At 41.2% G+C, this 27,619-nt stretch overlaps 1 protein-coding gene across 1 annotated transcript; it reads left to right on the plus strand.

The window, feature by feature from the left end:
• Window positions 1–359: 359 nt before the first annotated feature.
• Window positions 360–26,928, plus strand: ube2d2 (ubiquitin-conjugating enzyme E2D 2 (UBC4/5 homolog, yeast)). Its single transcript, XM_015951541.3, has 7 exons — window positions 360–631; window positions 2,175–2,238; window positions 17,180–17,211; window positions 17,364–17,441; window positions 17,568–17,673; window positions 17,881–17,974; window positions 26,793–26,928. Exons 1-7 carry the CDS (start codon window positions 608–610, stop codon window positions 26,836–26,838), a joined length of 444 nt encoding a protein of 147 aa, XP_015807027.1. The 5' UTR covers window positions 360–607; the 3' UTR covers window positions 26,839–26,928.
• Window positions 26,929–27,619: the final 691 nt, after the last annotated feature.

A 27,619-nucleotide genomic window follows, 5' to 3' on the forward strand; every position in this document is an offset into this window, starting at 1 on the left:
CCATCTACCAATCAAATCATATTAAGACAAAAGTAAAATACCTCTTTTGTCTCCCATATACAAAGTTTTACAGGTGTTTTCTACAAAAAAAAACTACTTTGCTTTTTTATTTAATTATCACAAGGGTTGTGTATTATTGAGGAGACAAAACATTGTAATTGAAAAATAAAATATTTCAAACATTAGCCTATTTATTAAGGTTTTTTGTTGTTGTAGCTATCTTTATATGGATAATTTATTTAACAAAATTAATAAAAGGCAACATGTAGGTACTGCTAGATTTAAAAAAATGTCTGTGTAGTTTGTGCTCTGACTATGTGGGTTTTATTGTGAAGAGGCCAGAACGGAAGTAGTTTCCCGTTGCTGCTCGCGGAACGCAGGCAGGCCGCAGTGATTTGGTAGCCGCTGCAGTAGGAGGAAGGACCGCGGTTCTACCCCTTCTATCTTTCAGTTTCACCTCGAAATCCTTTCGGTGTTTCATTTCGGTAGCAACCAATAACCTGCGTGCACAGATACGGTGTTTTATGAATATCTGAGTCGTAGTATTCAGTGGTATCAATCGCCATATTAATCGCACGTTTTCCGTGACAGAAGCGCTAGCACAACAATGGCTCTGAAAAGAATTCACAAGGTAAGGAAGTGGACGGCGAGGCCCGAGATTTCGCAGTTTTGTTGTGGTTTTCTACCAAGGCTGGCTTTTGGAGGCTTGTCCCACGACTTTGTTACATTAAGAATAATTTTGGAATATTGACTTAAAGAGTTTCGTTGAGTTTTATCGGTCAGAGAAGGTTGTGGGAATAGCTGGTGAGCTACTGAATATAGCCGCCTCTGTGTTAACTGCTGCCGCTTGAAACGGGCCAGCCGAGTCGTTGACGTGATGCTAGCAGGTTGTGGTTGAGCTATGTGTGCATACATTAAGTGTAGGTTTAACATCCATACATTTAATACGGGCTTTAACGTCATGAATAATTAAACTATGACTGTCACTACTATATTGTGTATTAGGTGCTGTTGACCGGTGTTGCTACCGACACGGGGGCATAAATTGTGACGGGGATAAGTACCTTGGCGCAACACCGGCGGTTAGCTTATTTAACCTAGCATAAATGTACTAGATTTTTGTTATACGGCTGACTGTAAATTCTATGAATGTGTGGTACGAGATGTCCTCATGACTGCTCATGCAACAGCACAAGTCTCCAACACAGATGATCTCATTTCTATAGTAAAATTGCCCAACTTGTTTTGACAGATAAACGTAAATTAGCTAACGTCAGAGCTTTTGTTGGATTGTTTTGCTGTGGCTTGTGAAGCACCTGGCCGTTTATTTGTCTCCGACTATGTGACGGTTATGATCTTTACCGACGTTCAAGTTGAATATTTTCACATCACGGAGACGATAGCTTGATGTAGCTGGAGCTAGTCGCGAAAGGTGCTCCTTGTGTTTTTTTTCTTTAGCAGCTTACCATCAACGGGGTGTACAAACTGCTCTAATTTTAGGTGACAACAAGTTCTGTTGTTTGTGCTTGGCGAGTTGGTCAGCTTCACAGCGACAGGTGCTGTAAACGAGGCTTCATCATTAGTTGGTGTTAGCCCTGACGCTGTGGTGGAAACGGGCCCCGCGCCTCGTTCGCCTTTGATCGCTTGTTGTTGCTAATAAATGGCGGTTTAATGGCAGCCCGTCGCAGTTTTTCCTGATAGTTCTACGTAGGTTAGCTTAATTTGTTGTTACCTAACGTGATGTAGTGATCGAGTCTGCTAGTCGGTGTTGTAAAGTGCCGAAGCAGCCGGTGGTTCGTGTGTGTTACACGACATCCTGTGCTATTTCCGAGCCTGGTCAGCTACATGTACGCTAGAACAGCGTCTCCACCGCAGTCGGTGTCACCACCGCAGGTTGTTCAGCTGCCTTAAAGGTTGATATGATAATAAAATATCCGCTGTCGTAATGCTGTGATCTCCGTTTGGCTGCTACTTGTTGTGTACCTGTAAAAACAGTGTTATGTAAGAGCGGTCCCTGCAATAACCAAAGCTTTCGGCGCATGTAGTAGCGCTGTTATGTCAGAAGAGAATTCTCATCCTGTTTCTGTCATTCTCCCATCGCTCGTGAATTGACCCAAAACGCAAATTTTATTATTGCGTTCGCAGTTAATGACATTTCATTTGTTTTCTTGCAGGAGTTGAATGATTTGGCACGGGATCCTCCAGCCCAGTGTTCTGCAGGACCAGTAGGAGATGACAGTGAGTTTACATCCGACCTTCTTACATTTACAGCTGCCTCAGTTAATTTAGTGAACACTTGTCAAACGTTTTGTTTACAGAAAAAGCTCATCAGGATTAGTGTTGAACTGGTAAACATGTATAAATAAGACCTTAGCTGGTGGTAAGGGTTACATTACCCATGACTGTTATAAATACTGATCTGTTCATGACCAGAATTTAAGCTTTGGAGGAAGAAAACAAAATGTATGTCGAGGTTGATTTATACAAAGTCTTTGACTTTTATTGTAAATACCCTTAAAGAGCAAGTCACCCCCGACCAGAGCCTTACTCCACTCCCACTTCCTGTATGAAAAATGCAACAAATGCTGTTGCCTGGCAGAATGGCTAACAAATACACACAGGCTCACAACGACATTGTGACATCATAATGTACCACCTCGTAGCGAGTAGCAATGGCAGATCAGATTTAAATTCAAATACATTGCAGAGTTTTTACCTGAAGACTACACAAGAGTTTTAGGCAGAGTATTTAAATTTTAACTAAGATGCATTAAAGTGCCAAATTATTGACTACATTTGTCTACAGCACGATTAGACACTCATTTATATAGATTATCAGCAAAAAAAAAAAGTTGATTTGGGGGTGACTTGCTCTTTAGGCCTAGTTTATGCGTCTGCGTCTGTAAAGAGACACGCAACACCATTATACGTCTTTTTGAGGGTTCTCCAGCAGGTTCGCAAGGACAGACGGAGTTGAGCCCACTTTTCTAAACATCTGTCGAACGTGATGGAGAACACAAGCTTGTGATTGGCCTGGACGCCGCATTTGTCAACAGCACTGCTATTGCGCCCTCGAAAACTGAGAGCCAAAGATATCTAGCGGCAGACACACATCAGCTGGAAGAATACCTCATGGAAAAACTCTAAAAATATAAACCTTTTATATAGGACTGGGAACCTCAGGGTATCTCAGGATAACATACGATACGCTGTATATGTCTCACGATACAATATTATCACGATACGGCGATACTGCACAAGTTGGCCTACAATATGCATAACCTTTAAATTTTATTATGCCCTGAAATAATTAAAATGCAGTCAGTAAATATCAACTGCTTTTAAATGTCTATCAGAATTAATGTAAAAAGTAATTTTAAGTGACTTACAGTTACTTGTATAGTAAAGTCCATGTATAAAAACGTTTAAGTGCCTTACACTGACACCATTTCTGAACAATATAGAGCAAAAAACATTACTATCAATAAAAAGCATGTTGAAGTTAAGTGTGTAAAATAAGAAGCTGCAGGTAGACGTTTCTTGCTGTAAAGAAACCAAAAAACAAATGTTTCTTTCCGCAGACAGCCATGAGTTCACTCCTTTAGCCCTGGCCTATTTGTACATGCCAGGAATCGTTTTGTCAGTAAAATGTCTGGCTTGGTATGATAAATCTGGGTTCAAGGATGTGCATCGTAAAGGTAAATCTGTCGTTCTCAGCAGTGCTGTACGGGTAAAGAGACTAATTTATGCTTCTGTGTCAGCTCCACAAGGGTGAGCCTCACGCATAGACAGGCTTCTTCAAGCTGTTCTGTCTGCCGCTAGATGTCTTCAGCTTTCTTTATGTTTCTGAGAGCGCAATGGTGATGCTGTTGATGAAAGCGGGTCCTGACCAATCGCAAGCTGGCATTCTCCGTCTCGTTGGACAGATGTTTAGAAATTTGGGCTCGACTCCGTCCGTCAGTCCAGTAATAGCGTTGCGTGTGTCCGTACCGACGCAGAAGCATAAACTAGGTTTTACAGGTCGATGAACACGGAGATGAAAGGGAACTTTGCCTGAGAAAAGTAACGCCGGGCTGTACAAGCGAGCTAACAGGCAGCCTTTTCTGTGAACGCTCGTAGTGTACCTTTGTTCTTGCACGCCGCATCATTTTCATCCAGCTTTGTTCCGTCCACACAACTGATCCAAAATGAGCCCAAACTTTAGGACTTGCTGGTGATTCTTTCAATACTTTTCTTTCCCCACAGTACAACTCTGCCATTGTCCCTGGTGTTCTTCTTCACCAGGTGCTTTTAGCTCATTCTCATGAGGAGCGCCCCCTAATGGACTTTGTTGTAGTGTTTAAAAACACCATTTAGGGACAGAGCGTACTGGTACTCGCTCATGAGTTGAAATTAGGGATGGGTACCGAATTCGGTAATTTTAAGGTACCGACCGAATTCCATAGTACCGACCGAGCACCGATTCACGTCGTTTCAAACGGTGCCTCGTTTCGGTACCCGTCCTTCATAACGAGAACTTGCCAAGACAGCTGCGCATGCGCAAGAGCGTTATGTCGTCGGCCCCTGCGAGCGAGTTGTAAACAGAGCAGCATGGTAGAAAGAACGCACGCTAAAGCTTGATGAAACCAGCGACAGACAACGATCTAAGTGAGACATCCTCATCTTAATCTGCTCCGGTAGGTAAATAAAATGTTTAAGATAACGTTACCTTGATGAGTTAGCTTCCGTTTCGCTAATGGTGCGTTCGCTTTCTCCTCGGAACTCCGAATTTCCGACTAGAAGAACATGAACGCGCTCTAAAGTTTGGCTTCACTTTACTAAATGCGACGGGTGATTGGGTGAAGATGAAACCAGCGACAACGATCTAAGTGTGAGGCATCATCGTTTTAATCAGCTCCAGCAGCTAAATAAACTGTTTAAGATAATGTTAGCTTGGTATGTTAGCTTCCATTGCTACCATTGTTATCAGCTAATGGTGCGTTCGCTTTCTCCTCGGAAATTCTAACTTCCCAGTAGGAAAAATCAAATGAAAAAGGACGGCAAAAGGAATGAAGATACACAGTAAATTTAGTTCACAGTAAAGATGTTTGCTTCAGTTTAATTATCAGCTTATAAAACTACAAGGATGATGTTAAAATACAAACAGTTGAATGTTATTTATCGTGATATTTATCAAATATTGTTATATATTGAGAAAAATATTTATTTAATTGTAAAAGAGAATTAAAATAATAAACACTCAAAAGTATCGAAAATTGGTACCGTTAAGTACCGGTATCGATTCGTAGGTACCGGGAATTAGTACTGGATCGATTCAAATGTCAAAGGTACCCATCCCTAGTTGAAATATCGCAATATTTCGCCAAATCGTTATTTTGTCCCACCCCTACTTTTTTTTACTGGATGAGTAAAAATATACGCAGCAAGCGTTTTATTCGTGGATGGAAATGACAGGAAACTTGGGTTTAGAGGTGGAGAGGAGAATGCGAGACAAATTAGTCCATGTTTAAAAGTATCTGAATTACAAAAAACACTATAAACTCAATAGTGAATGCACTATCTTGGACTATGCATGAAAGGACTAACCCTAACCACGGAACAGCGCTACGCCGTCTGTTGCCCTGACGGGGAATTGCTTTGCAACACTCCCGAGGAGACGGAGAAGTCCGAGAGAAAAACGTCTCCGTCAATCCGTGTCAGCTCCTTTGTGGAGCTGATGCAGAAGCATAAACTGGCTTTATTGCCAATGGCAAGTAGCTGTGTTTGTGATTTTAGAGTACAAACATAATTTTTGTCATTTTCATTTAGCCTTTCTAGTGGTGCAAAGTCACATAGTGTGTCTGTGTGTGTATGTATGTATATATATATATATATATATATATATATATATATATATATATATATATATATATATTATATATATATTAGGGTTGTCACGGTGTGAAAATTTAGCCTCACGGTTATTGTGACCAAAATTACCACGGTTTTCGGTATTATCGCGGTATTTTTTTTAAACTTGCTACATTTTCACACAATTAAATAAACCCTGTATGTCAGGAAATATTGTCCTCAGTTTGTGTCTAAATTTTGCCTAAAATGTGTTATTTTGTAATTATGTTGTTTATTTGTTTACATATTTCCCCTTTAGTCTTTAAAATATTTGCCCATAACTTCTTATTTTATGTCTGTTTGATGTCATCATTTTAAAAATATTAGATCAGATGATACTCAGTACTCAAGTAGCCTTCTAATCAGATACTTGTTTACCCTTACTTGAGTAATAAGCCCAATAGAGCTCCGGGAGTTGACGTCACTTCTCCCGGCATGCAACAGTTCATATCGAAACGGCGCCATATTGGCAGGCAGAAGCCGGCAGCTGGACTATTTGTTATTGTCAGAAAACTCAATCAAACGGGAAATATGGTAGATTCCTGTTGTGCCCCAGGATGCAGAACAAACACGGACGACATAAGGAATGAGCCATCTACAGGATTCCCCAAGATCCGGAGCGCCGCAAACTTTGGATCATTGTAATAAAACGCGCTAGTGACCGGGCTAAAATGAAGCTGTGGGATCCCGAGAGTAAAGGATTTCGCTTATGCAGCGACCGCTTCATATCAGGTACTTAAACCAACGTTTCCTCAACTGTGTATGGTATTTATTTTAAATACTTTTATTACGATTATTAGTGGGCTTCCTAAACTTATTTTGGCGTGGCTTTTTCTGTCTTATTACTCACAGCAGCAAGTAAACATCACGTAAAACGTTGCCTCGTGAGTTCTGCGTGCTGCCGCTTACGTGTTTTATGATCGCAGCAATTAACCGGCTAAGCTGTATTTAATTTTTAAGCAATGGTTGATCAGTTGTCAGATCACACATAAAAATCACTTTGGATTGCTATTATCTGTCTCACCGAGACAGATCTCAGACAGATCCTGAGACGCTCCTGCCTGACATATTTATTTTATTCACGGAAAAAAATCAGACTAGTGATTTCTCTTGGTGTTCAGTTTATACATTCAAACAGCACAGCACTCGATTTAAACTACTTACGTGTAAATCTGTTATTTGTCCATCCATCCATCCATTTTCATCCGCGTATCCGGAGTCGGGTTGCGGGGGCAGTAGCGTGACTTCCCTCTCCCCAGCCGCCGGAGCCAGCTCCTCCGGGTAAATCCCAAGGGGTTCCCCGGCCAGGTCCAGTGTTGTGCCGGTTAGAAGTCCGCTCCGACAGCTTCTGGCGTTTTTAAAAAGTATCCCAGGGGCACGGTAAGGGTCGGAGATGTTTAGTCTATTTAATTTCTGACTATATAAAATGATTTCTTCTGTTTTTAAAGTGTGAAGTAAACTCCGACGAAGTAAAATCCAAGTGGTCCCGTTCATGTTCATGGTTACATCCGTGTTTGTTTAGCTTCTTTGCATGCCAAAATGGCGTCCACTAACTGAGAGTCACGTGGGGTCCGGAGCTCTATATCAGGAAAATATTGTCCTCGGTTTGTGTCCTTCCAGTGAGCTTTGCAGATGTGGGAAAATGTCATCAGGCAGTAATCATTGTTAAATTCATAATTATTCTCGGAGAGAGACCAACTCTTATCTGCCCCTGGGAGCCCCGTAATGCATAGCGTCATTTCAACATGGCGGTGTCCACGACACGGTTTATATGCAGGTAGCGGCGCTGCGGCTGCTTTATATAGCGACTCGTTGCGTTCTCCCTCAACCCAAATCCTCGGATCACGCAGTTTAGCTAAAACGCTAACGTTAGCTTGCCTTGCGTTGACTGTAGAGTTGTGGGTGATGGTCACGCAGATGTGTCATGAGATTTGAAGCGTTGCTGCCTTTCACACACACTTTTTCTGCACGTGCTGCAAACAGGACAGCCGTCTTCTGTCAACTGTCCCTCAGTATTCTTCAGATATCCAAAAGATGCCCGTACTTCCCACTTTGTCTTCTTTGAGAGATAATAAATGTCCTGAGCGCTGCCGTCTCCTCCTTTGGCCATTATTTCAGCTTTAGCTTCAAGAAAGTTTTGGTTGTAAACAACAAAGTGCGCATGTGCCGCCGGCAACTTCAGCAGATGATACGGTGGCTGGTAAGGGTCACGCGCCTACACCGCAGCCACGGTAACCCACCGAGATAATATAGTTTTTTTTTAAAACAAGACGGTTATTATTATTGTCAACTTATTTACTGGGGTTTACCACTACACCGGTTACCGTGACAACCCTACACATGACTAAACAAATACACATCACACCCCTCACCCTCTGAAACAGGTAAACAAATGGAGACGAGATGGGAAAAAAATGGTTGTTATTATCGACCCGGTTTTATTTATCAGACAATATATATCAATATTTTATCTGTGCCTCACAAAGGTACGCAATTTTATCTTCTAGGTGGGATTCGTCACATGATGCAGTTTTTATTAACCTTTTAACACTTGTGTGTGGAAAATTTAAAACCCATATTTTTTATTATTATTTCTGATTATAATGGGTCACTGACTTTTTCATGCAGGGCTGAGGCTGAAAATAGTCTCCTACATCTGCTGCATTAGATACTGATGAACAGACTGTGAAAATCTAGGATTAGAAAAGCCTTACAGATATGTCACACTGTCACGTGAAGTGCATCTTTAATGTTCTTTAAAATAGCATTAAAATCATCATCTACGGTTAAAACGTTACTTTGGTTATCCTTCCAGGTCGTCAGAAAACTAGCAGGTGTTAAAAAACACGAAATCAAGGGACGTGGACAGGCTTCCCTAAAAAATGTGTGGTTTTTGCCTGGAGTCACACAACTCATTACGTACCTCAAGGAAAACTAAGAAGAAGTCGTGCTGGACTCCGGTTATTTTTAGTTGCTGAGGTAATTCCAATTCCAATAGTTTAACGATGGTTACTGTTTGTGTGTGTTGGGGTTGTAAACTCCTGTTTGTCTGGACATGAACAGAAAATGAATATGAGAAGCATAGAGATTAGGGATGGGGGTAAACGATTATTGTTAAAACGATCATTCTGACGATTATTTTATCGAATAGTCGACTATTCTAATGACTATTTAGACAATTAATCTAATGATTATTTTTCTATTGCACAGTTAATAAAAACCAAAAAAATCTCTAATAAATTCCTCAAAAAAATTGATAAATTCTTACTGTAAGAGAATAAACACTACAGGCCTTCTATTTTGTATAACACTGCTTTTATTGTGTTGGTTGGTTATGTTCTGGTGACGTGTAGAACCTGGGAGTGCAGGCTGCTGCCTGAGAGGTGGTAGAAGATGGAGTGTCTCCACGCTGCTTTGTTTTGGTCACTTATGTGCGTGAGGCGAGTGGTGTTACGACTCTTCCTGAGGAGTTTGGCTCGTGTGCAAAAAGGAAGGGACAATAACGGGATTTAAAAGTTAAAATGATGATCAGGTTTATTTACAACTACAAAAATCATAAATCTTTCCATCCACAGGTTGGGAATAATAAAACTAATGCTGCCTGTGGGGAATTAAAACAAAGTACAGATAACTAGGGATGTCCCACTGGGCACAGATTACAGGGCTCTGGACCAAAACAAGGATCTCCAAAGGTCCAAACTCTAAACTGGGCGGTTAAACCAAACTCAAGGTGATATTTTAAACTAAACCGAAAACCCACAACACTCTAAATGTAATAAAAGGGAGATCTGCACCACAAAATAGATGAACTCTAAACCAAAACGTAACAGCTTATCCCAACGCAAGAAGCTGTTAGCGAAGATGCTAACAGTAGCTTTACCAACATTAAGTTCAAGTTACCAAGTTTAAATAAACCAAAAACACCCAGCAGCAAACAGACCAGCACGGAGGAGAGACTGCTACCACCAAAACAGCTCTCCTCATGTCTGAAAGAAGCTCCTTAATGAAGGGAGAAGCGCTCCCGGTGATGTCCTACATCTGCGATAGAGACGAGGCAGCACATCTGACCACGGAAGTTGTTGTCCGTTGCCGGGAGATGAAGGCGGGCAAAACAGGAAAGTAATCTAGTAGTGGACGGACGTTGTTCCGGGTCTTCTGTATTTGGCGGAGATGTTAGTGAAGGCGGAGAAGAGGGCGAACTAGAGGAAAAACAGGCAGATTCCTCTTCTATTTACAAACTCCTGCGGATGCAACAAGTGGGCGCGGTGCGTCGACTACCGGATCTGACGTCGACAAATTTTTAGAATCGAGCCGTCGACGTCATCGAGGCGTCGCTACAGCCCTAATAGAGATCATATAAACGTAGAGGCGACATGGCCTGGGGCTTTTTATTGGTGCTGGTGTATCAGATCAGAATCGGAAGGGTTTATTGCCATATGTGCAAGAATCACAACATTAGGAAATTGCTGCGGTACTTGGTGCAAGAAAAAAAAAGATTAGCAAAATTAGAATTAAGAAATTAACTCTATGAAATGATGGTATAGGGAGGCACTAATTAGAGAAGCAGCTACTTTATACAAGTCAGTGTAGGTACTGGTCAGAGTGGGTCAGTTCAGATACAAGCACAACGCTAGGGTCATGTGACTGAAACAAAGCAGCTGGAGTTGGCTGGTCTACGATTGTCATTTATGAGTCCGTCCGTGGAGAGGAAGTAACTGTTTTTGTGGCGAAAGGTTCTGGTCTGAATGAATCTGAACCTCCTGCCAGATGGGAGTGAGTCAAAGAGACTGTATCCAGGGTGACATGGGTCAGCTGTGATCTGACCTGCACGTCTCCATGTCCTGGAGGTGTACAGGTCCTGTATGGAGAGGAGTTTGCAGCCAATGACCTTCTCAGCAGAGTGCACGACACACTGCAGTCTTTTAATGTTCCTGATGGTGGCCTCCGCATACCGCACTGTGATTGAAGAGGATGGGTGATGATTGTGGTGTAGAACTGCCTCATCGAGTGTACTGGCAGGTTGAATTTCTTCAGCTGCTTCAGGAAGTACATCCTCTGCTGGGCTTTCTTTATGATGGAGGTGATGGTGGGCTCCCACTTATGGTCCTGGGTGATGGTGGTGCCCAGGAAGCAACATGAGTCCACCATCATGATTGGAGTTTCGGTTAAGCCTGGTTTATGCTTCTCCATCAGCTCCGCAAGGGACAGACACGCACGGATTGACGGAAGCGTTTTGCTGTCATACTTCTCCGTCTCCTGGAGTGTTGCAAAGCAATTCCCCGGCAGGACAACAGAGGGCGTACCGCTGTTCTGTGGTATCCTGTCATGTATCGGTCCAAGATCGTTTGTTTATATTGTGCTTTTTGTGTGTTTAAGAGACTTTTAACACGGACATATTTGTCTCTCATTCTCCCACCGCTTCATGCGCTCCCCACCTCTAAACCCACGTTTCCTGTCATTTCCGTCCACAAATAAAACGCTTGCTGCTCATCTTTTCACTCCTCCAGTCACGGGAGAATTAAACGTTCATATTTTTAGAGTTTTTTCGCGAGGTATTCTTCAAGCTTCTCCGTGTCTGCCGCTAGTTATCCTCGGCTCTCTTTGCAATGGCGGCGCTGTAAACAACAGCGGCGTCCTGACCAATCACAAGCTTGCGTAATCCGTCTCGTTCGACGGATGTTTAAAAAAGTGGGCTAGACTCCGTACGTACTTGCGTGCGCTACGCAAGGACGGATAATGGCGTTGCGTGTCTCCGCACTGACGCAGACGGAGAAGCATAAATCAGGCTATAGGGTTATGGGGAGGAGTGGCGCTGTGTGCTTCCTAAAGTCCACAACAACCTCCAGTGTCTTCTGGGTGTTTAGCACCAGGATGTTGTGGCTGCTCCAGGACACCAGCCGTTCAACCTCCATTCTGCAGGCAGACTCATCCCCATCAGAGTGTAACTATGGGCCACCATCTTGGATAGGTCACCAGTCACCCCCGGTGCATTCATTGGGCTAGAAAAGTCCATAATCCCACATAATCTGTTTTCAATAGTATGCCGGTTGTTGGAACTATAGACCGCACAAAAACAGGCATAGTTGCTCACTCAGCGTTGACTCAGATTTGAGGGACCCATCCAATATGGTGGCGAAGTGTTTTCACTCTATGGCCCAATGTCACCTCTTTGTATTTTGTTTTCATTTCATCTCGTTCCCACCTCTTGTGGCCACTAGCTGTTTGTTTCATAAAAATGGTACATTTGTTCTGATTTCTAAAGTAAACTTTGTTCTTCTAAAGCAGACCCGCGTTTTATTCTGATCGCTGTTTGAATGTGTGACTACTTTCTTTTGAGCGTATTGAGAAAGTAGTAAAGCGGCTCTCACGTGATCGTTTTAGATCAATGCCATGCTCGCATTCAGTAAACAGGAAGCCAGTATAGCGTTGAACTTGGAGTCGGAAAATAGCAGCAATTATGATTTAATTACCTTAGAAACTCATAAATTGGAGAACAAAATTTTTTTTATGGAAAAGTGTTTGATGTAATTAGTAACTATAACTAGTGTAGCGTTCCCAGTACTGGTGGTAATGGTGTGTGTTTCTTTTGCTCACTCATCCGTCCCGCAGCACTCCTCCGTGAGAGCGGGGGTGGGGTGTTGCACACATTCCGTTGCTGTTTCTCACCAGTATCAGCTGATGGAGGGCTCTAGTTTCGTTGCGCCGTTCGTGTCAGCGGACACGGTAGGGTCGGGGAGGGGGGCGGGGCATCACGGTTAGCCTGGCGAGTGGCCAAGCAAAGCCTGGCGGGCTGCCAGGCTTATAAAGCGCTGGGGGAAACCCTGGGTCACTGGTTTGTTAACCAGACCAGATATAAGTGATTTGGTGTAATAACAAGATAACTTTTGTCTGTTCCCCTTCTCAGGTACCCTTCCTCCATATTTACACCACCACACTGTAGGGTTGTCACGGTAACCGGTGTAGCGGTAAACCCCAGTAAATAAGTTGACAATAATAATAACCGTCTTGTTTTTAAAAAAAAAAAACTATATTATCTCGGTGGGTTTACCGTGGCTGCGGTGTAGGCGCGTGACCCTTACCAGCCACCGTATCATCTGCTGAAGTTGCCGGCGGCACATGCGCGCTTTGTTGTTTACAACCAAAACTTTGTTGAAGCTAAAGCTGAAATAATGGCCAAAGGAGGAGACGGCAGCTCTCAGGACATTTATTATCCCTCAAAGAAGACAAAGTGGGAAGTACGGGCATTTTTTGGATATGTGATGAATGCCGAGGGACAGCTGATAGAAGACGGCTATCCTGTTTGCAGCACGTGCAGAAAAAGTGTCTGTGAAAGGCAGCAACGCTTCAAATCTCATGACACATCTGCGTGACCATCACCCACAACTCTGCAGTCAACGCAAGGCAAGCTAACGTTAGCGTTTTAGCTAAAATGCGTGATCCGAGGATTTGGGTTGAGGGAGAACGCAACGAGTCGCTATATAAAGCAGCCGCAGCGCCGCTACCTGCATATAAACCGTGTCGCGGACACCCCCATGTTGAAATGACGCTATGCATTACGGGGCTCCCAGGGGCAGATAAGAGTTGGTCTCTCTCCGAGAATAATTATGAATTTAACAACGATTACTGCCTGATGACATTTTCCCACATCTGCAAAGCTCACTGGAAGGACACAAACCGAGGAGAATATTTTCCTGATATAGGGTTTATTACTCAAGTAAGGGTAAAAAAGTATCTGATTAGAAGGCTACTTGAGTACTGAGTATCATCTGATCTAATATTTTTAAAATGATGACATCAAACCTTCAGCTCTTGCTGGGTAGGTTCGTGGCCGAGTGTGAAGTGGCTGGGATGAGGATCAGCACCTCCAAATCTGAGATCATGGTTCTCGACCGGAAAAGGGTGGCTTGCCTACTCCGGGTCGGGGGAGAGGTCCTACCTCAAGTGGAGGAGTTTAAGTATCTCGGGGTCTTGTTCACGAGTGAGGGTAGGAGGGATCGGGAGATCGACAGGCGGATTGGTTCGGCGTCTGCAGTGATGCGGACGCTGAGCCGATCTGTCGTGGTGAAGAGGGAGCTGAGCCAGAAAGCCAGGCTCTCGATTTACCGGTCGATCTACGTCCCAATCCTCACCTATGGTCATGAGCTTTGGGTAATGACCGAAAGAACGAGATCGCGGATACAAGCGGCCGAAATGAGTTTCCTCCGTAGGGTGGCCGGGCTCAGCCTTAGAGATAGGGTGAGGAGCTCGGACATTCGGGAGGGACTCGGAGTAGAACCGCTGCTCCTCCGGATCGAGAGGAGCCAGTTGAGGTGGTTTGGGCATCTGGTCAGGATGCCTCCTGGACGCCTCCCTGGGGAGGTGTTTCGGGCATGTCCTGCCGGCAGGAGGCCCCCGAGTCGACCCAGGACACGTTGGAGAGGTTACATCTCCAATCTGGTCCGGGAACGCCTTGGGGTCCTGCCGGAGGAGCTGGTGGAGGTGACCGGGGAGAGGACGGTCTGGAGCTCCCTAGTTGGGATGCTGCCCCCGCGACCCGGACCCGGATAAGCGGAGGAAGACAACGACGACATCAAACAGACAAAAAATAAGAAGTTATGGGTAAATACTGGTATTTTAAAGACTAAAGGGGAAAAATGTAAACAAATAAACAACATAATTACAAAATAACACATTTCAGGCAGAATTTGGACACAAACTGAGTACAATATTTTTCCGATATACAGCGTTTATTTAGTTGTCTGAAAATGTAACACGTTTAAAAAAATACAGCGATAATACCGAAAACCGTGATAATTTTGGTCACAATAACCGTGAGGATAAATTTTCATACCGTGACAACCCTTCTACACTGTCAGCCGAGTGACAACACTGATGTGACATGTAAACATGGGGGCCAAGTACAGTTATAACTGTTATAGCATGGGCGGGGGGGTCTCCTTGGCGACACTGACAGCATGTCTGTTTTTATCAAAATAAGAGCACTTTATACCCACGTGGATTATTTATTAACGTGGATTTATTTTTATTGTCTATATTTAGGCCAGCAGCACTGTGAGGAAACCGTTTCAGTTGTATTCATATTACCAGTTATTTTAATGCCACTCACCAGAAGCATCATACATAAAGATGATCTCCTAATCCGGCTTTAAAAAAGAACGATGTCCAATAAGAACCGAGAAACACATTTAGATGATCAGAACACGTGTTAGGAGTTTTGACCCTGGTCCATCCTGGTGTCAGGCTGCTGTTCCTGCCTAAGAAGGCTGGGCGTCCAAAAAGCACTAGTGCTGTTTCATTTAGCATTGTTTTGACTATTTCTGTTTCAACACATTTGAGCAAAATGTAATGAAATAAAATTCACTATGTCTAAAATAATTTAATTGTAATTGTAAAATCTTTGAAGCTCATTACATATTGAATTTTTGCTCATTAAAATGCTTCATTTTTATTAGAATAATCTAAGATGATGAGTTCACACCACAAAAATGAAGTTCACATTTTAGCAACTATGGTACAGCTTTGACTGACGTAGATGTTCAGGGAGTGGAAAAGTCCCAGAAGACAACTTTACCAAAGCAGGAAGCATGAAGTAAAAGCCAGAACTTGTTTGATCGTCACTGCTAATGAGGGGAAAAATGAATTGATCGGATCCTTTTCTTACCTTTTCAACATTGTTTCATGTAAAGTTTCATTCTGTACAAAGTTTAATTACAACAATCCAACGAGACAGAGCCTGGATTTGTGTTCTGAACAGTTTCAACATGTTTTAAAAGGAGACGTGTGTGACGCGTTAAAAAGCGACACCTGCTCAACATTAAAACTAGGGCTGGGGTAAACGATTATTTTTAAAACGATTATTCAGACGATTATTTTATCGACTAGTCGACTATTCTAATGACTATTTAGAGCAGGGGTGTCAAACTCAAACTCACACGGGGCCGAAATGAAACTCTGGGACGGAGTCGAGGGCCAAACTTCATATTTTTTGAAAAAGTGACGACAAATTTGCACATTTTCTTTATCAACATCTATGCAATTTTGAACCTTTACGCTGGTTAAATGTTGAAAACACGATCCTGCACCATCATTTAGCACTCATTGTGTTAGTGAATGATCCTTACTCACTACCATATGGGATTTCAGCCAAGATAATCAACATTTGCTATGCTAAACATAATAATAAAGGGGCAACAGCAAAACCACTATAACTAAATAAATGAACAGACAAACAAATAAAAGAAATATAAATGAATAGTATGCATAAATATATATTCACATTAGGGCTGAGTGATATGGCGTAAAATCAATATCACGATATATTAAGGATTTTGCCTCGATAACATAGGTGGACGATAACTACAGGAATGTGCAAAAACAAAAGTTGTCCACTAGATGGGGCTGTCACATGTCTTACATTGAGTCACATTTTTGTGTGACTCAAGGTGGTATGGCTTCTTAAAGAGACATGAATGTTGCCAACCTACACACATCTTTTCATTTTTTACTATCAGATTTATTGAAATGTGAAAAATGATCTTGTTAAGAGTCAGAAATTTCGATAACGATAAATTTTCGATTTATTGCCCAGCCCTAATTCACATGGATATTTAACAAACACGAATGGCTTTATTCCCATATTTAGTTATGTTCATCTATTGACGGCTCTTTTTGAGACCTTAATTAAACCATCCTGTGGTTTTTGGGATGTTTTGATAAAGAACAGGCAGAGGCAAAAACATTATCATCAGTGGCCTGTACAACCAAGTGGGCTGGCGTTTGACTGTAAATCTGACAGCTTAGATCAGATAAAACAAAGATCTGTAAAATACCAAAGATGAATCTGGTTTTACAAATAATGTAATAAACATAACTCTGGAGATGTGTGTGACTGGTTCAAACACCAGCTTTGGGACACATCAGTAGTAACTGTCATTTCCTGCCACCCAGCATCAAATGAACCTCTTTACAATGAACGACAAAAGTGTTTTCTTGTGTTTATAGTTGCCTCGGCGTTCTGTCGGTGAAGGTTGTTCTCAACAGGATGCTGTGCTGTTTAAAATAATTTCAGATGATCCCGCTGGGCTTCACATGGTCACCAACTGTGTCGCCTAATTACCCTTTTTTCATGTAACTGTCTAGTTTCTTTCTTTTTCTACTTTTTACAGCGGGAGACTTTATCATTCGTGTTTAGTTTACCTTAAGTGGTGGTAAATAAATACATACAACTAAGTAACCCAAAAAATAATTTCTAGAGTTTAACCTTCATCCTGTTTTTCTTTTTTTCTTTCAGTGTTTCACTGGCAAGCCACGATAATGGGACCTGTAAGTATTAGTGTATTTATTCACCTTTGATGTGATTTCTTATTTGTGATTCAGACACAATTAGCATTTTTATCCAAGAGTTCCAGTTCCTTCTGAGTTGTTGGTCTCAGTTTAGTCATAAAGAATACCAGCTCATGAGCTCTCTTCTTCAGAATGACAGTCCTTACCAGAGTGGGGTTTTCTTCTTGACCATACACTTCCCAACAGACTACCCCTTCAAACCGCCAAAGGTGAGCAAAACACGAGCTGCAGAGTTCCTCTTGCCTGTTAAAACATGCCAGTTTCACTTTTTTCAGTTTCCTGTTGTGTCTGCCCCCCCCCCCGCCCCCCAATCCCTCTACTTTGTCTGCTTTCAGGTTGCGTTTACCACAAGAATCTATCATCCGAATATCAACAGCAACGGCAGCATCTGTCTTGATATTCTGCGATCACAGTGGTCTCCAGCTCTCACCATCTCCAAAGGTGAGCCGCCATGAGCTGTCCTCCACATTTCAGAGTCGTACAACTCGACAGTAAATGCAGATGTTTTCCTAAAAAGTGCTGTCACTAGTAGCAAAGTTTCTTGCTACGTGAGTTTTGGAGTTTGTATCACATGTCCAAACACACGAGCATCACTGAGGTTGGGCTTTTGGGGGAAAGGTGTTAACCGTGTTGTGTGCTCCATTCCAGTTCTCCTGTCTATCTGCTCCCTGCTGTGTGACCCAAACCCGGACGACCCCTTAGTACCTGAGATCGCCCGCATCTACAAGACTGACAGGGAAAAGTCAGTTGTTTTCTTGATTGTTTACTTGTTGGTCATTTCTCTTGTTAGCAGGTTTATTTGTAAAAGGGTGATGCATATTAGTGAAGATATATTTTAAACACAAATATGCAAGGTTAATGTCAGCTATACATAAATAAATGAAAACACATTGTTCTAAAAATGGCACCGTATTTGACATGGGTCCAAAAACAGCACTGAGTAAATTTACGCATTACAGATTAGTAGATCGATATATTGGTCAACCAATGTCTACCACTTTTATATATCAGCATCGACCAATACAACTCCCTAGTAACGCTAGTTTAAGATCAGGCCCATTTCCGGGCAGCCTGGTGCTGCTGCAGAATAAAATCTGCTTAATAAACGCTCCAAAACATGTTTTTCAACTAAAATTTCTTAAAATTTACCATTTTTAAATGTTTAATACTTGGTCAGTTTACTGATTTGTTTGATTAACTTTAGATGAATGACTTTAACACTGAGCAGTGTTCAAAATGTGATTCAGTTTCAGATGTTTAGTGAATCAACTGATGCTATTAGTGACATTTTAGCATAAAAATGAGGTGGAAAACATGTGGTTGTCGACTGAAAAGTGGCCCAAAATATCACCAGCATAATTCGGCCATTGGCTGACAATGATCTTTACATTTTGGAATTTATATCGGCAATAGGAAAGCCAATATCGGTCGACCTCTATTACAGATTAACTTCAGTAAAAGGAAGATAAAAATAATCAGATAAAAGAAAATGAGTCAGACAGCAATAGCTGTAGAGGAGATTGAGGTCCCATAGTTGTTACGTTGTCATCCATGCCGAAGCTCTTAGTGACTTCTTGCAATCTAAAGTCTGGTCAGGTCCGATCGCTGACGACGAGTGTGGAGCTGCCCTGATGTCTGCTCTCTCTGAAGCCACCGTAGAGGCTAACAGAGCGTTTTGTGTAGGGATGAGTATTGGTGAAATTCTGGTGATACGATACGTATCATGATACAGGGGAGACGATACGATATATCACCATATATTGCGATACATTCAGCCAGACAGTATTAGCGAATTTTTTTAGACTGAAGTTATTGTAGGAAAATTCAATAAACAGTCCAAACTGATACATAACATGTTTAACATGAGGTTTCTGAACCATAATACAGAGATTTACATTTCAGTAGTGGAAACAAAACTCACTGCACACTGCTGCCAGCTAGTGGTCAGCGTTTGGTTTGCACCAAAAGAAAATACACAAATGTTTGCATGTAAATTCCCAAAAATTCTATACACGGCATTTAAATATTGATATATCGCAGGAAGAGTATTGAGATATATTGCCATATCGATATTTTCGTACATCCCTAGTTTTGTGTCATTTCTAGGATTAAAACCTCTGTTAAGGTTGTGAAATAATTTCATTGGAAATTGTCGTCTAAGGTTAAATTTTTTCATACTCCTGTGCTTTGGTAATTTAGATTAAGGTCACCCCGCCCGTCTCTCCTAATGCATACAACACCGTTTGATCAAAGAGGTCCATCTGAGTGTTTTCCCCACAAAGTCGCCACCTTAATGTTACGATTTTAGCAGAAAGAGTCACCAAATCATCTGCTGTTGTGTTTTCACTCATGCTGCCAGTAGAGCACCTTGTCTGGACATTCACTACAGCTCGCTACTGCTGTGTAGTTTGCTCTGATGCTAGCTGTTCACCTTCATTCACTGGAGCCTCTTTCTCCGGTAGCAGAAGAACCTGCGGTTCAATCTGGTTATAAAGCGTTAATGCAGCTAGGTAAGTTTTTGTCTCTGAAACCTGCTGGTGAAATATTTTACTTCAATGTAACACAAAGCTCGCATTAGCACCCTGGCACTAGCATCAGCTAAAGTAAAACATTAGCAAACTGATCTAACGGAGATAAAGAATATCCTAACCGTGTCCGATACGTAACATACCAAAGCTTTTTTGGTTGATGGTTAGGAAATAACGGTTTGTTCTTCGGAGTTGGTGTTAGCATTGACAGCAGTTAGCATAACTGGGTGTGGTTCCTGGCCAGTGCAGATGTTTTTGATTCGAGAAAAGCCGTTTTCGTGTTTGCACCGTTTTATGTTTGGTTAATATTATAAAGTGTGATAAATTATCTTTTACATACAAGTAGAGATGTGTTCATACTGAATAGTCACTGTTTTAGTCAGAATGTTCTTAACAACTTCATCAGAAGCTTTCATGCTAAACACGCTAAAAGATCTGTTTGCTTTTGGCAGAATCGATGCAAAATACAAATTCAGTCTGAGCAGCATGTGGCTAAAAGATAAAACGGCTATGATAAACAGGTCATACGGGTCTAAAATGCACAAACGCAACGTTTAACGTTACATTTTTCAAACATTTGTAAGGAAGCATGCTAATAGCTTTATTTATAATATATTTTATAGAAACATTTTGATCAAATTTCTTAATTAATTAATTTATTTTTTATTTTTTTTTATTTTTTTGCTCTGATCCGATCAGAGTATCTGTCAATACCGAGTCCCGATCCGATACTTTTCAGGAAGCATTAAAATAAGATAAAAACACATCCAAGTTGTCCTTTAAGTTTCACTTTCACTTATTTGGGAACGACACAGATTAAAATCATGTTAGTATTATGAATAGTAGGGATGTAAGAAAATGTCGATTATGGCAATATATTGTGATATTTTCCCCAGCGATATTATATTGATATTCAAAAGCTGTGTATCTAAAATATCGATATCGCAATATATCGTGATATTTTTTTCTTGCACAAATGCATCGATATTCAAAAGTCGTGTATCTAATTTTTGGAAGAATTTACATGGAAACATTTGTGTATTTTCTTTTCTGGTGGTGCAATTCAAACGCCGACCACTAGTTGGCAGCAGTGTGTAATGGGTTTTGTTTCTACCATTGAAACGTAAATCATTCTGTTACGGTTAAACATGTTAAGTATAAGTTTGGACTGTTTATTGAATTTTCCTATAATAAATTTAGTCTAAAAAATCGCCAATATCGTCTGACTGGATGTATCGCAATATATCGTGATACATTGTATCGTCTCCCCCGTATCGTAATATGTACTGTATTTCACCAATACACATCCCTAATGAATAGGTTTAAAATTAGCAGCGTTGCTCTTATTTAAAGTTGTTTACGCCCTCAACAGAGAAGGACCTGGCTGCAGACATCAGCTGGCATGTCACCGGAAGAACTTTCTAGCGAGAACAAGATGACGTGTCATTGCTTTTACCGGAAAATCGACGAGCGAAAGACCTCGGCCGGAAGTTGATCTTTTTTGGCGGCCGCTTTTGTTTCAACCATACTCGGCGGGTTTCAAAGAGGAAAGGTAAGGATGAAATTAACTAATTGTTGCAACCGTTCTTAGTTCATAAATGTAGGCACTCTAGCATTTAAAGCTTTACCAGAGAATGATTGCAAAGGCACTGTGTTTCATAGCTAATTGTATCAATATTAACATGCAGTCTTAAAACGAATGCAGGGAGTTCACAAGCTAGCTAACACAAAAGCTACATCAATAAAGCTATCAGCAATTGTAGCTTAGCTTTAACTTAGCTATTGGATTTTTCTGGTCTCCCTGTTTGTTAAAACAGTTAAAGTAATAATATTAACTTTATATATAATTTAGATATGATATAAAGACCACGATTTCTAATACTGACTAGACTGAAACGTTATTAATACCCTTTTTTAATTAAAAAGCGTAGATTTTCAGAAATTTGTAAGTGGTTTCAATCACTAGTTTTCATACGAGGCTAAAGTTAGCTTCCGATTCGGGAAATGGCTAAAGGGCTAATACACCCAATTTTTCTCTAGTCTGACCATTTGTAATCTGCTCTAGCTCAAAAACTACAACACATACACTCTTCAACCCTGTTTTAGATTATTCTGGGCTCATAGCAGAATGCATAAAACATAGTTTGTGATTTGTGAAACCTTCCTCTGATTTGTAAAACTTCAAAAAAGACAGATTTATGAATTTATTTTTCAGCATCTGGCCCACACTGGAACTGGTCCTGTGCACCCAGAAATAATTTTTTTTCTGGACAAGCTTAGCTTTCAATATCTCTAAATATTTTTCAGTTATTGCGTGTGGTGTGCTGGGTCATTCTACTGTGGTTGCACAAATCAGGTGTCCTGCAACAGGTACAATAACTTTGAAATAGTAGCCGCTTCTCTAATTAATGCCGCCCTCCTTCTGATTCTGTTTCAGAATAATCCTATCCTTATAAAAAATAGATATTTGTGTTGACTGACTGCTTTGATCGGGTTTGGTTTATATTAATATTACCGGATTTAAGCACATTTAGCTGCAAATCATTCAGGAGTTACAGGCCTTTAAATATAGATCTAAAATGAATATCGGACTTCTTCAAGTGACCCTGACAAAACTCCTTACATGTGCTTGTATTCTTCATTTGCTAATAAGATGTATTTTTATCTAAATTCCAGGACAATCGAGGCTTTGAAAAATGGAACCCAGGCAGTGATTTCAGATGGCGAAATCAAGGTAATGTTTAATTATAATAAATTAAGACTCTAAAATTGGACATAGGATAATGCAATCTCTTGTTATCTGTGGTAATGTTGCTTATTTTTAACTCTTGTCTTTACTCAGACTCTGTATAAGGATCTCTGCAGCGGTAGAGTGAACTCTGGCCTCATGTATCTGTGGCACAATCCAGGTGTCTCGCTTAAATTAAAGCAAAGACTAAAGCCACTGATGTTCCACTTTGCTGATGCACAGGTAAATGTATACTGACTTACAATAAGCTGCATCACATTTATTTATGTGGATGCATGGTCAGTGGGCCACCTGGGTCCGTTGTCTAATGCTGAGAGGAATGTTTTGTTCATTTTTATGTTAACGTGTTTTATAGGTTGACGAGCTGACGGAGCGGATTGGTTCATGCTCAGGAATAGATAAACTAATAAAGAAGAGAGAGTTCCAGTTTCTGGACTTGGTGTTTGATGTCCTCGTTCCAGAGGTACAACGCAGTCTTCAGCAGTGATTGGTATAAAAGTTACTTTTCGAAAACATTTGACAGTGTGTGAATTAATTCTGCATGTTTTTCAGGTAACAATAAAAGTGTTGGAAAAATGGGACGGGATGAATCGATATGCAGCTGAGAAAGCCATGCTTCAGCAAATTCATTTGTACACAAAATAAAATGGTTGTGAAATTAAGTGTTTCTTTGGTTTTATTGTCTTTCACTCAAAATAAATACCAACTAGCTAAATACTTATCTGCTGTAGTAGTTAAATTCTGTTGCAATGAGCTGCTGTGATACACAATAGGACAGTGTTACGGATATTTAGTAACTCATTTTAGTTGCTGGTGAGAGAGGAGTGTTGCTGAAATGTTTTTCACTGCTTCTGGGAGTCCTGTACTTTAGCAATTGGTGTAGGTCAAAAGTTCATCTTGGGCTTAACAATAAAACTGAATATTAAGCAACTACTAGTTTGTTTGCACGTCTTGAAAAGTCTTAGTTTAATGTGTTCTCAATTTTTCCATGTATGTGTTTTTATTCACTTTACAGCCTTTTATTGTTGTGTGTGTGTGTGTGTGTGTGTGTGTGTGTGTGTGTGTGTGTGTGTGTGTGTGTGTGTGTATATATTAGGGGTGCAACAATACATGTACCCGTATCGAACCGTTCAATACGGAGCTTTCGGTTCAATACGCATATGTACCGAACAATACAGGATTTTTTTTTAATCAATTTTTCTTCTGACTATGAGATCAGTGGATCTGGGTGATCTGCGTTCGACTACTCCGCCTGAGGTCGCATTGTCGAGCGCAGATCCACTTAGCACTGCCCACAGCTTGTGCCCTCACCTTTCCAAGTTGGCACTGTGTTACTTGGTTGTACCAGGGACCTCTGTCCCAAGAGAGAGGGTGTTTTCCACTGCAGGTGACATTGTCACAGCAAGCAGATCTGTACTGTCAGCAGAACATGTTGACATCCTCATTTTTCTGAAGAAAAACATGGAAGTTGAGTAAATGGTATTTGGTTTGTATTTAAGTGAAACTTAAGTTATTTTTGTTGTATATGCAGCTAAGTGCCAGCACTCCAGAAGATGAGTGTGAGGGGGCGTTCCATAAAAGATTGGTTCATTTTATAGGGACCTTATTTGTTTAATTGCTGCTGAGAATATAGCCCAGAGGATGGCTATAGTATAGCTATTATTTAGAAAAAAAGCTACTTTGGTTTTCCACAGATTATTTTCTTAGTTACATAAGTTTGCTATTGTAGCATCATTTAATTTACAAAATTGTACTTTTGAGTTAAAACAAATATTTGTAATAAATTTCAATGAATGACAAATTAAAAAAGGCATGAATACTATTTTTTTTTGTATCGAAAAAATATCGAACTGTGACACCAATGTATCGAATCCAACCGAACCGTCCATCCTAATATATATATATATATATATATATATATATATATATATACATACACATACATACATACACGTGCTACTGTCATAAAAATTCCCTATCTGAAGGACAAAGGGATTTAATATTCAATTTTCATGCAATGTAGGTAACAACGTTATTTAAAAGTTTGCCAGTCCAGATTTGAAGAGTAAAAAAAATCCGTAATAAAAATCTTTTTCCGGTAAGTTTTGTTTTACAAAAAAAACTACTTCCTGTGAAAGTAATGACTTCTGGTTAAGGTAATGACCCACCGTATAATTTTTCTCTTCGATATGTATATGTTTATATACATATCGAAGAGAAAAACAACACGGTATGGTTTTTCTCGTCAAATCCAAACTACTTCCGGCAAAGGTAATGACCCGATGTCTTGTTTTTCCGGTTACGTCATTTCCGGTCACGGCAAAGACGCCAGCTGATGTCTGCAGCCAGATGCTTGTGCCTCATCATGCATCTGTATTAAACGATGCGCATTCCCGTGGCAGGGCAGGCACGTGGCATCTCTGCTGGTAGGCTAACTTTTCCCTGCGCAACACCTGTAGCTTACGCGCAGCTTCGGTGCTGCAGAAGAACAAAAAACCTCGACGATTTGCAATCTGTTGGCAATTTCTTTTTGTTAGTTAGCATATCTTTCTTTGTTGGTTGGCTCCGTGTTTTTGTCTGAGGTTGCTGTGAACTGGGATTGGACTGTTAAGCCGGGCGTACACTGTGACTTTTTCACTCGTAGCACTCAGCTTCAGCTCAGACTCTACGACTGCGCTCACACTGCACGACCCAGTTCTCTGATGCGACCTGACTGCTCACGCTGTACGTCTGGTAGCAACACGTCGGCCCTAAAAATATGCTAAAAATAGCAGTTTTTACTCAACACGTCAGACTTTTTTGTCTTGTTTGCCTGTTGTCCTTCGGGAGTGCTGCAGGAGGACACACAGGGATTTATGGGGGTTGGATGAGGAAAACGAAATAAAGAAAGTAAATCTGTGTTTAGTGATCAGTTTAATTTGACATGAACACGACAAACACGCTTTCTTGACAATCTTTGTGAGTAAAAAAACGTGTAGAAACAAAAACGAACAGCGTGTGTTATTAGGGAAATAGCGAGCGACCGGCGTTGATGCAGGATTGCGCGCGCATGCGCCGTGAGCGGTTCTGATAATTTTTGGGTCGCAGCTGCTCGCAGCGCCGCTTCAACAGTGCGATACCCTCACGAGGGATGAGCAAAATATTAAACACGCCAGAAGTTTGTGCGAGCTCACGACTGCTGATCGGCAGCTGGTCACGTGGTGTCAGTCGCCTCTCGTAACCCCCTGTACACTACACGACGCTCGGCGCAAAACTCGCCCCGATCTCGTGGATTCTCGCACGAGTGGAAAATCGGCTCAAACAAGTGAAAAAGTCGCACAGTGTACGCCCGGCTTTAGTGGCAAACTGGGAATTTATAGAGAGAACGGCGATCAGCTTTGTTGACGTCTGAAGGGGAAAGTTAAAAGCGAAAGTATTCAGTCTTGAAGGCAGCGAATCATGGAGCTGTGTCTTCTCCAGCATGTTGAATGCCCAGTATGCACACATTACAAGTGGCTGTAGCTCTGCCTTCACCGTCCAATTTAAAACATCGCGGAGCTGAAGACATTTTAGGTCTCCTGAGGAGACACGTTAGCCTGCTTGCTAACACCTGCAGCTTGGTGTCTGAATCCCTGCCTGCCATAAAGTTGTTTCCGCACAAGAAACTGATATTATTGATGAATAATTGAGAAATTTTTTGAAATTAAAAACTAAGCCATCGTTATTCTATTTGAAAATCTGTATCGCAGGATAAATTTTAAAAGCTCTAGTGTCCATTTACAGAACAGGACTGATACTTTTTTATATCTTTATAGGTGATCTCTGGATGTTTTCATCCCTAATCCTACCAGGATTACAGATAATCTAGGACGTTAACACAAACTGGCCCCTAAATCAGATAATCTGTAAAAGTCAAAAGTTTGGGCAAGCTCGTCTATAATTCCTGAATATATTGTAACTTTGGCTCATTTGTTACTGGTCACTTAATCACCTCATTTAACAAAATGTCCATCTTAAATTAGTATTTCTGTTCCCGACATCGTTTCTTTCTTCCTGAGCAAGAAAAATGGAATTTAAAGTCTCGCATGATCAACAGCAACACTTCACACACCTCTAACAGATTGGCCCACTTTACGCTTCACAGGAAAGTGTTGCAGCTGCAAACATTTAGCAGTTTTATGAGCATCCGAGCACGCCACACACACACACACACATATATATATATATATATATATATATATATAATAAGAATAACATGATCAAGAGTATTGCTTAAAACTGATCTTTTTCATCTCTGTTCACAGGTACAACAAAATAGCTCGGGAATGGACACAAAAGTATGCAATGTAGTGCTGGGAGAGAAACATGGCCAACCACCTCTAGGACGTAAGGCTAGGGGAGATCCAGATGTAAAGAGAAAATAAAACCATCCAAAACAAATGAAAAGTTTTAAACAAGTTCTTGTTGGTTTCCATTGGAGTGCTTTCTTTGAGCCACGCCTCCCCTTCACCAGAGTACCTGTAAAACTCCCTCTGCCTCCCACCCCCACCTCCAGCCCACCCTCTAGTGTACATACTGTTGACTCAAAGGTATAAACGGTCTCTGATCCCATCTCCTCCCTTCCTTGTTTTGTTCCACTTTGACATCCAAGCAGGCTGGGCTGTCACCAATTCCACCATTTTTCCATTTTCCTGCACGCCTGCATCCTTGCCTACCATCATGAAATCATTCCTTTTTTGTGACTAAGTCCTTGAGGGGATGTTTTTTATTCCTTTTGTTTTCTAGGGGGATGGGGGTCGGAGAGATGGAGGGATTTTTACACTCTGCACTCATGTTTTGTTGTAATAATTGTCTCCTCTAGAGGTGACGATTAAAGAAAGCAATTCTCACACGTGAGTCAAAGGGCACTCAGTATTTTATAAACTCATAACTCATCGCGGGCTGTGTCAAATGAAAAAAGTGCACATGGCCTTTTTTGCGCTTCTGTTGGATTTTATGAAAGGACTTGAATTTATTCACACACCTCATAGTCCCACTCCCCCACCCCTGCTCCTTTAACCTGTTCACCCATGTGGACCCCCCCATGCACACACACCTGCACGCACAGCGGTAACCCCATGTCACTACCACC

The sequence above is a fragment of the Nothobranchius furzeri genome, chromosome 1 (genome assembly GCF_043380555.1).
Source record: "Nothobranchius furzeri strain GRZ-AD chromosome 1, NfurGRZ-RIMD1, whole genome shotgun sequence".
NCBI classification, from domain to species: domain Eukaryota; kingdom Metazoa; phylum Chordata; class Actinopteri; order Cyprinodontiformes; family Nothobranchiidae; genus Nothobranchius; species Nothobranchius furzeri.